Raw genomic sequence first — 13493 nt, 5'->3', positions numbered from 1 at the left:
TGAACCAGGTTCCTGGTGTGGACGACAGGCCAGAAACATCTGGTTCAGGTGAACCAGTTTCCTGGTGTGGACGACAGGCCAGAAACATCTGGTTCAGGTGAACCAGTTTCCTGGTGTGGACGACAGGCCAGAGACATCTGGTTTAGGTGAACCAGGTCCCTGGTGTGGACGACAGGCCAGAAACATCTGGTTCAGGTAAACCAGGTTCCTGGTGTGGACGACAGGCCAGAGATATCTGGTTTAGGTGAACCAGGTTCTGGTGTGGACGACAGGCCAGAAACATCTGGTTTAGGTGAACCAGGTTCCTGGTGTGGACGACAGGCCAGAAACATCTGGTTCAGGTGAACCAGGTTCCTGGTGTGGACGACAGGCCAGAAACATGTGGTTTAGGTGAACCTGGTTCCTGGTGTGGACGACAGGCCAGAGATATCTGGTTTAGGTGAACCAGGTTCTGGTGTGGACGACAGGCCAGAAACATCTGGTTCAGGTGAGCCAGTTTCCTGGTGTGGATGACAGGCCAGAAACATCTGGTTCAGGTGAACCAGTTTCCTGGTGTGGATGACAGGCCAGAAACATCTGGTTCAGGTGAACCAGTTTCCTGGTGTGGACGACAGGCCAGAAACATCTGGTTTAGGTGAACCAGTTTCCTGGTGTGGACGACAGGCCAGAAACATCTGGTTCAGGTGAACCAGGTTCCTGGTGTGGACGACAGGCCAGAAACATCTGGTTCAGGTGAACCAGGTTCCTGGTGTGGACGACAGGCCAGAAACATCTGGTTTAGGTGAACCAGGTTCCCTTATGTGGACGACAGGCCAGAAACATCTGGCTTAGGTGAACCAGGTTCACGGTGTGGACGACAGGCTAGAAACATCTGGTTCAGGTAAACCAGGTTCCTGGTGTGGACGACAGGCCAGAAACATCTGGTTTAGGTGAACCAGGTTCCTGGTGTGGACGACAGGCCAGAGACATCTGGTTCAGGTGAACCAGGTTCCTGGTGTGGACGACAGGCCAGAAACATCTGGTTCAGGTGAACCAGGTTCCTGGTGTGGATGACAGGCCAGAGACATCTGGTTTAGGTGAACCAGTTTCCTGGTGTGGACGACAGGCCAGAGACATCTGGTTCAGGTGAACCAGGTTCCTGGTGTGGACGACAGGCCAGAAACATCTGGTTCAGGTGAACCAGGTTCCTGGTGTGGACAACAGGCCAGAGACATCTGGTTTAGGTGAACCAGGTTCCTGGTGTGGACGACAGGCCAGAAACATCTGGTTCAGGTAAACCAGGTTCCTGGTGTGGACGACAGGCCAGAAACATCTGGTTCAGGTGAACCAGGTTCCTGGTGTGGACGACAGGCCAGAAACATCTGGTTCAGGTGAACCAGGTTCCTGGTGTGGACGACAAGCCAGAAACATCTGGTTCAGGTAAACCAGGTTCCTGGTGTGGACGACAGGCCAGAAACATCTGGTTTAGGTGAACCAGTTTCCTGGTGTGGATGACAGGCCAGAAACATCTGGTTCAGGTGAACCAGTTTCCTGGTGTGGACGACAGGCCAGAAACATCTGGTTTAGGTGAACCAGTTTCCTGGTGTGGACGACAGGCCAGAAACATCTGGTTCAGGTGAACCAGGTTCCTGGTGTGGACGACAGGCCAGAAACATCTGGTTCAGGTGAACCAGGTTCCTGGTGTGGACGACAGGCCAGAAACATCTGGTTTAGGTGAACCAGGTTCCCTTATGTGGACGACAGGCCAGAAACATCTGGCTTAGGTGAACCAGGTTCCCGGTGTGGACGACAGGCTAGAAACATCTGGTTCAGGTAAACCAGGTTCCTGGTGTGGACGACAGGCCAGAAACATCTGGTTTAGGTGAACCAGGTTCCTGGTGTGGACGACAGGCCAGAGACATCTGGTTCAGGTGAACCAGGTTCCTGGTGTGGACGACAGGCCAGAAACATCTGGTTCAGGTGAACCAGGTTCCTGGTGTGGATGACAGGCCAGAGACATCTGGTTTAGGTGAACCAGTTTCCTGGTGTGGACGACAGGCCAGAGACATCTGGTTCAGGTGAACCAGGTTCCTGGTGTGGACGACAGGCCAGAAACATCTGGTTCAGGTGAACCAGGTTCCTGGTGTGGACAACAGGCCAGAGACATCTGGTTTAGGTGAACCAGGTTCCTGGTGTGGACGACAGGCCAGAAACATCTGGTTCAGGTAAACCAGGTTCCTGGTGTGGACGACAGGCCAGAAACATCTGGTTCAGGTGAACCAGGTTCGTAGTGTGGACGACAAGCCAGAAACATCTGGTTCAGGTAAACCAGGTTCCTGGTGTGGACGACAGGCCAGAAACATCTGGTTTAGGTGAACCAGGTTCCTGGTGTGGACGACAGGCCAGAGACATCTGGTTCAGGTGAACCAGTTTCCTGGTGTGGACGACAGGCCAGAGACATCTGGTTTAGGTGAACCAGTTTCCTGGTGTGGACGGCACCTCCATGGCTATCTCTGACTGTTGGATGTGGCCTGATATGCTTCACACGCCTATGAAATTTCACAGTAGACGTGTAAATAAAAACTGTAGGTTGTGCTTTGTAGCCATTTTGCCAGACACATGTAGAATGCCCATAAAACATAAAAACAAATCTAGCCAGTTCTTATATCTATCCATCCATCCATGGGGTTCTGAAGCCAATCCCAACTTACTGTGGGCGAGGGCAGGGGACACCTTCGACAGATTGCCAGTCTATCTGATGTGTTTAGAAATGTTTTGAGAGGCGAGAGCAGTTCCAGCTCCTCATCGCGCCTCACATGGATCCCAGTCCGTCTGCCTACTTGGGACGAAGGATGCCATCGTCCTCCTGCTGAACTGCACCTTTGCCCACCTGGACAGAGCGTCCGGTGTACCGGAGTTAAAAATGCACTTTATTTATTATTATTATTTTCAATTCATGTTTATTATTGTTATGTTGAGTATTTGTGAATTTAATCTCAATAGTTTATTTTCATTTATTTTGCTTTATTTTTGAATCGCCTTTTTGTCCCTCCCGGGCCTCTGTCGTTCCTCCGTCACACTAGTGATGAGAAACCCGACTCCTCGAACGGATTCACGAGTTTTTGAGTCGTTCACCCAAGTGAATCGGTTGTCTGAGTCATTTGAGTCATTTGCTTCAGTTGAACATGCACACTGTTTCCACCTCCTGGACCTGGAGGCTGAACTGTGACATGAACCAGGGGGAGAATCATGTATTCATAGTAAAATGATGAAACACTTCTGAGGAAAATAAACAATAGTACACATTAGTTTTTAGTGATCCTGGTCTCCTTATTCTAGATCATGTGTGTTGTTTTTGAGGTTTAGTTGAATCAGAAAATAAATTAGATAAATGATTAAACTAAATAAATACCTGGTATCCAGAATGGCAGATATACAGTATATATTAATGTATACATATGTTTTTATAGTTTTTTCTTCCAACATTCTGATTTTCTTTTTTTACTAGTATCAATAAATAATGTTATGTTCATAGGGCAGAACTAATTATAGGGGACAATATTAAATGTAACACAATACACGCTACAGTGGTATTTTAACATTGTTTATTGTGTATTTAACCATGTATTATTCATGTATTTATCTCTACAAGCTTTGTGAAACAAACATTGTATTTTTTTTTTCTCCGCCGTCACTCGGAGATTTTCAGGTGAGGGAGGGGGGGAGGGCTCACCGCTCACTGCTCATGAGGTGAACGACACAGCGGAAGTGCTACTGACCGATACAGTGAACGACTCTTTCGAGTTTCGAGGGGAGTCGGTCATGTGAGCTGAACGACTGAAGGGAGGTGAGTCGGTCATGTGAGCTGATCATGTGAGCTGAACGACTGAAGGGAGGTGAGTCGGTCATGTGAGCTGGTCATGTGAGCTGAACGACTGAAGGGAGGTGAGTCGGTCATGTGAGCTGAACGACTGAAGGGAGGTGAGTCGGTCATGTGAGCTGAACGACTGGAGCGAGCTGACTCGGGCATGTGAGCTGAACGATTGAAGGGAGGTGAGTCGTTCATGTAAACTGAACGATTGAGGGGAGGTGAGTCGGTCATTCGTGCTGAGCTCCACCTCCAAGCTGACGGGAGTGTGCTGAAACTGCCGCATGTGAATGTCAGGAGCCGGAAGCTGCTGTGCTTAGCGGCCCAGCTACAAGGAGGCTGTAGCAAGAATGACTCAGTGAACGAGTTAATGAACGTGAAAACTCGTGAGTCACCGTTCAGTAAAGTGACTCGCGGTTTTTGAACGATTCGTTCAAATTTGATCATCACTACGTCACACTCCTCAGTGTTGCTTTTAATGGCTGAGGGGAAGTCGTATGGGAATTCACTGCCGCAACTTCGTGCCGTTTGTCTGTAAATGTAGTAGTTTATGTCGAAGTTTTACTGTAGAGCGTTTGTCATAGTGTGGTGTCATGTTACTGTGCTGTTTTGTTTAGTTTGAACCTCTATTTTAACTTTTAGAAGCAGATATAAGTTCATTAATTTTGGCGCGCCGTGACGTCAGCACACAGCGCGGCCCGGGTGAACACTGTCTTTGTTTGATGTTCAGAACCAGAGTGGAGGAAGGCCAGTGGGAACATTAAGTGTATTGTAATCTTTTCTACAGGTATGTTTTAAGTTTTCATTTTATTTCCGTTCATTTGTTCCACCCCATGTATTGTATTTATGTATTTAACAGATGGCAGTATTGCAAATTTTGTATTTCATGTTCAAAATGTACTTTTAAAATGTTGAGTGTTTGTTTTAATGGCTGAGGAACCAGAGTGGAGGAAGGCCAGTGGGAAGATTAAGTGTGTTTGTAATCTTTTCTACAGTGAGTAAATGGACTCATCATTATTTTAGAGTCCAAATCACACCCGTTACACCAGCACTTTGAAAGTCGTGTTGTTTGAGTTCTCCAGTGCCTTCAACACCATCAGTCCGGCTCTGCTGGGTGAGGAGCAGGTGGATGCCTCCTGGTGTCCTGGACTGTTGACTACCTAACTGGCAGGATGCAGGACGAGCTCCTGCAGGACTGTAAGTCAGGAAGTGTGGTCAGCAACAGCGGAGCCCCTCAGGGAACCGTCCTCTCTCCCTTCCACTTCACCTTCTACACCTCGGACATCCACTACTGCACCGAGACCTGTCATCTCTAGAAGTTCCCTGGTGACTGCGATGGCTGGATATATTGGTGGACCTGAGGAGTGGCTGCGTCGCCCATTTCCATCCAGAGGGACGGTGTAGACCAGTGTTTTTCAACCTTTTGGAGCCAAGGCACACTTTTTTCTTTGGAAGAATCTGGAGTCTCACCTCCACCTGAAAATGTTAAAATGTTAAACTCTGTAGCCTCTATTAACAATATAAAGTCTTTCTCATCAAAGTTTTATCAACAGGAATCCAGTAAATCCAGAAAGCAAGGACTTTTTTTAATAGTGCCTCCCTCAGTGTGAAACCTGGACCTGATGGATGAAGAGCTGAGATCCTGGTTTTCAAAAACTTCTCCATCACTGTCACTGACACAGTACTTTGATACAAGATGGTAGCAGGAGGTGGAGATGAACCACACTGACGTCTGTCACTTTACATTTCACCGGCAAAGTTCTGTGCTGCCCTCTAGTGGTGAAGAGTATTTATACATGATTACTCTGCAACACACTGTCGCTGTGAGAGCAAATGTTTTTTAGAAAGAAATGTGAAATGTGATCATTTCCCACGGCTCAGCTGACGAGATCTGGAGGAAACACCAGTGTGCCGCGGCGCAGTGGTGAAAAACACTGGATTAGAGCACTACAAATACCTGCGGGTATACATAGACAATACAATGGACTTGGAGAAAAAGATAGAAGGCCTATATATCTATAGGGGTAAAGCAGTGTCTTTTTTTGAGGCGGCTGAACCGGGTTCTCCTCGCTGGGACCACCTGTACAGGGTCGGTCTACACTCAGCATGTCACCAGCTTTTCTAGTGAGTTTGTCCCTCAGCCTGCATCACCACCACATCACCACCACCACATCACCACCACATCACCATCACCACCACATTACCACCACCACATCACCACCACATCACCATCACCACCACATTACCACCACCACATCACCATCACCACATCACCATCACCACCACATTACCACCACCACATCACCATCACATCACCATCACCACATCACCATCACCACCACATCACCACCACATTACCACCACCACATCACCACCACATCACCATCACCACCACATTACCACCACCACATCACCATCACCACATCACCATCACCACCACATTACCACCACCACATCACCATCACCACCACATTACCACCACCACATCACCATCACCACATCACCATCACCACCACATTACCACCACCACATCACCATCACATCACCATCACCACATCACCATCACCACCACATTACCACCACCACATCACCATCACATCACCATCACCACCACATTACCACCACCACATCACCACCACATCACCATCACCACATCACCACCACATTACCACCACATCACCATCACCACATCACCACCACATCATCACCACCACATCACCATCACCACATCACCACCACATTACCACCACCACATCACCATCACCACCACATCACCATCACCACATCACCACCACATCACCATCACATCACCACCACATCATCACCACATCACCATCACATCACCACCACATCACCACCACATCACTACCACATCACCACCACCATCACCACATCACCACCATATCACTACCACCACATCACTACCACCACATCACCACCACCACATCACCATCACATCACCACCACATCACCATCACATCACCACCACATCACCACCACATCACCACCACCATCACCACCACCACCACATCACCACCATATCACTACCACCATCACCACATCACCACCATATCACCACCACCACATCACCACCATATCACCACCACCACATCACCACCACCATCACCACCAGCACCACATCACTACCACATCACTACCACATCACCACCACATCACCACTACATCACTACCACATCACCACCACATCACCACCACACCACCACATCACCACCACCACATCACTACCACATCACTACCACACCACCACATCACCACCACATCATCACTACCACATCACCACATCACCACCAGAGCTCCACACAGTGTAGTGACGTAGCCCCACCAGAGCTCATCATCTGTAAGTTTCACCAGTGATTTATGGATCAATACTGAGTTTAACAGCTCAATGGATTGATGCACATTTAGACATTTCTTTTGTAAATGATGAGAAAAGCACTAAGTTGTTTTTTTCTTTGACACTATTTGATTTAGGCAGTGTTGTGATGTATTGCCTTTTATTTATTAGATTGTTCTGCACCATTTAGCCTGTCGAGAGCCTTAATGTTTTCAATCTGTTCAAGATTGCGTTACTGATAGCAGGTCATCTTCAGTGTTTTTCAGTTATTCTTCGCAAAAACCATCCTTTTGTCTAAATGAAGGTGATTTTATTGTTCCTTTTTTCCAAATCATGTTGCCAGAGGCACTCATCATAACTAAATTGAAAAATGTACAGCCAATCCATGTGATCGGGATCGATGATCTGCAGCAGAAGACCTGATCGGAGCATCTCTGTGCAATGGACACCACACGCACACACTGTCATGACCTCCACCTCTGGCTCTGCCGAGTGGCAGCATTTTTTCCCTTTCCTCTTTCCTAGGTGGGCGTGTCCTGCATGCTGTGAGGTGGAGGAGTGCAGTGCTGATTACCTGAGGTCTCTCACCTGCAGCAGGGTGTGGCTTCACCCAACAATGCACCTTTCCCTCTATAAAGCTGGCATCAGATGAAGACTCGGCGTCGGACCGTAGAACTACCAACAGTTAGTGGGACCCTGCTCTGCCTTGCCTTGCCTCAGTCTGTGTGCCTCTGTGTTAAGTCTGCCTCTCTTCTGCTGCAGTACCAGACCCATCCTGCTGCACCAAGCTCCTGCCTGGGACTCTGTTCTTGACCCACTCCAGCAGCTTCAGCACCACTCCACCTCCCGTGTCCTCCAGCTCCAGCCACGCCACTCCGCATTCGCCGCGTCATTCCGGGCAGTGTGCTCCTTTAGTCTTTCACTGGGTCCTTATAGTTTTGTTGGGTAAAGTACCTGGGTAGCCTTTAGTTCTGTCTCGTTAGTTTTGCTTTCCTTGGGATTTTGGTTTTGAGTTCTTTGCCTCATCACTTATTAATAAAGTGTTATGAGAGTATTCCTGATTGCTGTGTTTCTGTCCGCACCTGAGTCTCTGAGAGTGAACCGTGACACACACACACACACACACACATACACACAAACTTTTTTATCATGCTTGTCATTGCACACAGTGAGACCGAGTAAGTTTTGTTTCATTGTGATCATGTACAGGTCTCAGTTCACTGAGCTCTGCAAGAGGAGAGAAAACCTGCAGACACAAAACCTGCAGCATGTCCGTGTGAACGTTGGGGGAAAGGTTAGCACTCCTGCATAGAGTTTGTAGGTTGTCTGTTCAAGTAAGGGTTTTCTGTGTGGAGTTTGCATTTTTTTTTTCCTGCTATGGTTTTGTCCCACAGTATAAAAAACGATGTTTGAAAATATAGTCTTCAGACCAGATATCAATGAGCGTCTTCCTCACTACTCCTGTTGGGAACTCTTTCTATTACAAAGTCCAATACATCACCACTCAAGACAGCCTCCAGAAGGATCTGGAGTACTGAATCACCACCATACCTTCTGTCCCCATCACATTATACAAGTGTACCTTACAAGATGTCAACAGTTTTTCATGTATTCTAATGCAAAATTTGTGTCAAAGTTACCTGTTATCATGCTGGAAATGATGAGTGGAAGGATGACCAGCTTCAACATTCGCATCAGGATCTCTCCTGGGAAGCCGAAGTACTGCTTGTGGAGATGTGAGAGACTGGCGTACTCTCTGACCATCACTCCCAGGCTGATCCCTGAAAGAGCCACAGAGAATCAGGAGAACAATTAAATGTTTATTTCATGAGAGTTGTGAGTGGAAAATTGTGATTAAAACTGAAGATTTGATGTGGAACCAGCAGTTCAATGAGAGAGGTGGCCGCGGTCTCTACTTTTTGGTTTAAAACTTTTAATAAAGCTTACATAATAAAGCTGCTGTCAGTTTCGGCTGCAGGAAGACCCTTACTGCACTGAGCTTCTTTACTTTCTCCATCTCCATACAGTGGTGTGTCACTGTTACATGTCAATAACACAAAGCCCTATTCTCCATTTCCGGTTGTACAAAGTCTCCACCACTGAGTCTGGTTCTGTAGGTTCATTCCTGTTAGAAGGGAGTTTTTAAAGTATGTTCTTGGATTTTTTTTTTCTCAGTAGTAGTGCCTCGAGATGACATTGATGTGTTATATCCATCCATCCATCCATCCATCCATCCATCCATCCATCATCTACTACTGATCCAGGCCAGATTACAGAGGCAGCAGTCTCAGCAGAGTTTCCCAGACTTCCCTCACCCAGACTCTTCCTCCAGCTCTTCTGGTGGCTCTTCTGGTGGCACCCCAGAAGATGTGTTCCCAGGCCATAGAGAGACATAGTCCCTCCAGGGTGTCCTGGGTCTGCCCCGAGGCCTCCTACCAGAGGGACATAGTCCCTCCAGGGTGTCCTAGGTCTGCCCCGAGGCCTCCTACCAGAGAGACATGCCCGGAACACCTCCCTGGAGAGGCGTCCATCTGAAACAGGTGCCCGAGCCTCCTCAGCTGCTCCTCTGGATGTGGAGGAGCAGCGGCTCTACTCCGAGCTCCTCCCTGGTGACTGAGCTCCTCCCCCTATCTCTAAGGGTGACTGAGCTCCTCACCCTATCTCTAAGGGTGACTGAGCTCCTCACCCTATCTCTAAGGGTGACTGAGCTCCTCACCCTATCTCTAAGGGTGACTGAGCTCCTCACCCTATCTCTAAGGGTGACTGAGCTCCTCACCCTATCTCTAAGGGTGACTCCCAGCCACCCTGTGGAGGAAGCTCATTTCAGCTGCTTGTATCCGGGATCTCATTCTTTCGGTTATGACCATAGGTGAGGGTTGGAAGGTAGGAGGTCGTAGGAGAAGCGACGTCGCCCGATGAGGCACAGCCGGGGCCCCACCCTGGAGCCAGGTTGAAGTGTTATAGACGTAATTAAAAACAACCTAAATTTATTTGAACTGCAATACTAAACATCAAATACATTTACGTTTTGAATGTAAAATGATCAGTTCAGGCAGTATTTTGATGACATTATTGTAGTAAAACTATTTGACTACTGAGGCAGCAGAGCAGTGCACAACCAGAATGAACAAACCTGTGAGCCTGAGCGCAGGGCACAGAAACACAGATAAGAAAACGACACAGCTCAACTCTAAACTGGTGATTTATCTTCATTTTCAGTGCTGGAAACCAAATATGTCGACTTTTCAACTCTGACTATCTCTGTTACGATTTGCAGGGATGGAAATGAACTTTTTCTTCCATATGCAACTGTGGCTGGTAAATTCTAAAACCTACCAGCCAATTTTCTCCTTAAGCATTTATGTGTATAGTGACAATGCAATGAGCTGAAATCTGAATAGACAAAGTGGATCCAAATGAATGTTTGCAATCGATATCTATATCTCGCTCAGATATTATCGCACAGATAATTTGAAAATGTACGTATTTATAAGTTTAAGACATTGGTGGGCACGACATCGCCACCATCAGAATGTTGAAAAATTCATTTAAAATCAATGGTTTGACCGAGGAGGATGAAATATGGCACAAAAATATGGGCTGTTGAACAATTTACATCTAAAAACATGGAAAAAAGCATGTGAAATCAATGGTTTTGCACTCTGACGTCCACCAAACGTCACCGTGCACCACGTTTCAACATGTATGCACTGTAAACCAGGATTTTGTTTCTAATTAAACTCCGGAGTGATCATTACTTAGTTCTTTTATGTTTTGTGAAGACCTGCTATGGGTGCTGTGCTCACATCGTCCAGCATCTCAGTCCAACCTCCTTGAAAATCATCATTGAAGGAGAAGTTGTGATGGACGACGTTCAAGATCTGCAAAAGTCATGTACATTCTGTTTGGACTCACGTATGCGCTCCATCTCAACCACCCCAAGACTACAAGCTGACATTTGAGTTCATCCAACAGATGTCGCTGCTGTCAGGCCACACTGACTGAAAGCCAAAGATACAGACTTTGAACAATCAGCTCGCACTGTAAAAAGACTTCAGCCACATTTGTTTATTGCCTGAGATCATTCATAACGATCAGACAGGATTCATCGACGGCCGACGTCTCAACAATAATGTTCTGAGACTTCTAAATCTGATTGGTTTCTCTCAGCGCTGCATTTAAACGGCAGTCGTTATGTCACTCGATGCAGAAAAAGCCTCTGATGAATATAATTTGTCTTTTGTCTTTCCATCTCCCAGCTGAACTGTAGTGACCTGAGCATCAGAACAACCTTCACATTCTCTTCTGGGATGTATCGCTACAGTCAAAGTGAAGATATTTCTATAAATCAACTATATCTTATCTCAGTGACTCCATCCAAACCCACATCAAAATGGTTCCAGACATTCGACTCTGCCATCATAAAATTTTACACAAAGAATAAAGAAATCAGTCTATCCACCCTCCAGAGATCTAAATCAGAAGGCGGCTTAGACGCCCCCAACTTCATGTATTATTACCCCGCCAGTCAACTGGAGTTTATGCTTCAAAAACCCACTGATTGCTTCTAACCCATCTGCATGGCGGAAAACTCTGGAAATCACGGGACTCACTCTACAATCTGCCATCACCCAGACTTTGGAAACATCAAAACACCGCTTTATTTCACAACCTGGGAACAGAAGGGAACCTGCTAATGTACAAAGGTTCAAAGGTTCGCCTCCAATCCTCCACCAGCCCTCGGTTTAGTTCAGACAGCTGTGAATTAAAGAAGCAATGCTAAATAGATTGTTTCTATTACAGAGAGAGTTGAGAGGCCATTTTCAATAGAAGCCTGTGAGGTGGCTCAAAAATACCCCTGCTGAATGGACAGAAGTGTTGGAGTTAATGAAAACAACCTGTGGCAGTGACTGCTATCTACTACACTTTTCTTTTTTCTATAAATTGCAGTCATATATTTCTTTGTGAACAAGAACGGTCACACTCATTCCTTGCTCAAGGTTACAGCAGAACACAGAGGACTGTCGTAAATAATGATATAAAAAGCTAAATATAGCTCACACCGAGCTCCAGCAGGCTGCGCTGTCACCATCCAGAAGATCTTTGGTTTCAACCTTCCTTGATTTCAGCCTGGGGGCTGATACCTGACCATTTTCAATTATTCTCCCGGGTGCAAGATATAGTGAAAGATCAAATCACAACTAAATTAATCTTCTCCATTTGTGGCTAATTTTTCTTAATTTTTTAATCCAAATATGAAACAAATGACTTGACCTTTGCATTTCTTTTTTAAATCTGTTGTCTTACACCTATTCACATTCACAGTACATCTTTGATGTTCGTTAGGGCTATACCAATACCAGATACCAATACCAGTACTGACACCAGATACCAATACCAGTATCAATACCGATAATGATGCGAGTATCAATACCAGTGTACGACACCAGCAGAGTTAGCCTGATGTCAATCAATCATTAGTTTCTCTGCTCAGTGAATCAGGATGATTTTGCTCTGATCTGTGCCACATGCATGTGCTACGTAGCGTCAACGCAGAGATGGCATAGAGTTCGTGGCAACGCATAGCCTTTGCACATCTTTTGTGTCTAGACTAATGTATGATTTTGACTTAATGGCATTTGATAAGCACTTGTACTCAGTATCGGCAGGTACATAAAGGTCAGTACTTGTACTCATCCTTCAGAGAAGCGGTATCGGTGCATCCCTCATGCTAATGCTAATGCTACTTCACCGGCAATAGGGAGCAACAGCCACGTCACTGATGTCTCAGCTCGGGCGTCTCAGTGTTGAAGGAAAGCAGGAGGACACTGGTATTCCCAAAGAATAAATCAGAAAGAAACATTGACTCCCATGAGTTTGCCGAGCCGTTCAGTGGGCTGGACAGTGGAGCATTGCTACAAATGGAAGGGAGCGGCAACGGCGCACTTGCAACATGAAAAACCAAAGTGCGATGGAGCGAGGACCGTTCACACTGGGTCACACTCTCTGGATGATTCCTGCTTATTACAGCTGAACTGAACCTTCACATGACCGTCAGTATCAGGCTCTAGGACCTTCACACGTCACTAGTGTGACTTGGTGGCAGTTTGCCGAGCTTCCTGTTTCGAGCGCTGAAACTAATTCAGAGAATGAATGAAGCTCCATTCAGTCTCAGCTGAGCTGAAGCAGTAAAACAACAAAACAATCACCTTTAAATAATGACAACTTCAATATGTTTCCTTTGTCTGACTGAAATGTGGCGTGTTGGTTGCCACGGTAATTAGTTCAAGA

At 46.5% G+C, this 13493-nt stretch overlaps 1 protein-coding gene across 1 annotated transcript in view; it reads right to left on the bottom strand.

Moving 5' to 3' along the window:
* The window catches only part of slc1a1 (solute carrier family 1 member 1), a gene marked incomplete at both ends in the record, with an annotated part of 34295 nt that overhangs the window by 18491 nt on the left and 2311 nt on the right, over window positions 1–13493 (bottom strand). The window contains one exon of the mRNA XM_080519070.1: window positions 8843–8983. Within this exon, the coding sequence (XP_080375196.1) occupies window positions 8843–8983 (141 nt within the window). The remainder of the gene's footprint in view (window positions 1–8842; window positions 8984–13493) is intronic.

Source organism: Blennius ocellaris (assembly GCF_963422515.1).
Source record: "Blennius ocellaris genome assembly, chromosome: 23".
NCBI classification, from domain to species: Eukaryota; Metazoa; Chordata; class Actinopteri; order Blenniiformes; family Blenniidae; genus Blennius; species Blennius ocellaris.
This window is presented reverse-complemented; position numbering and strand designations above follow the sequence as displayed.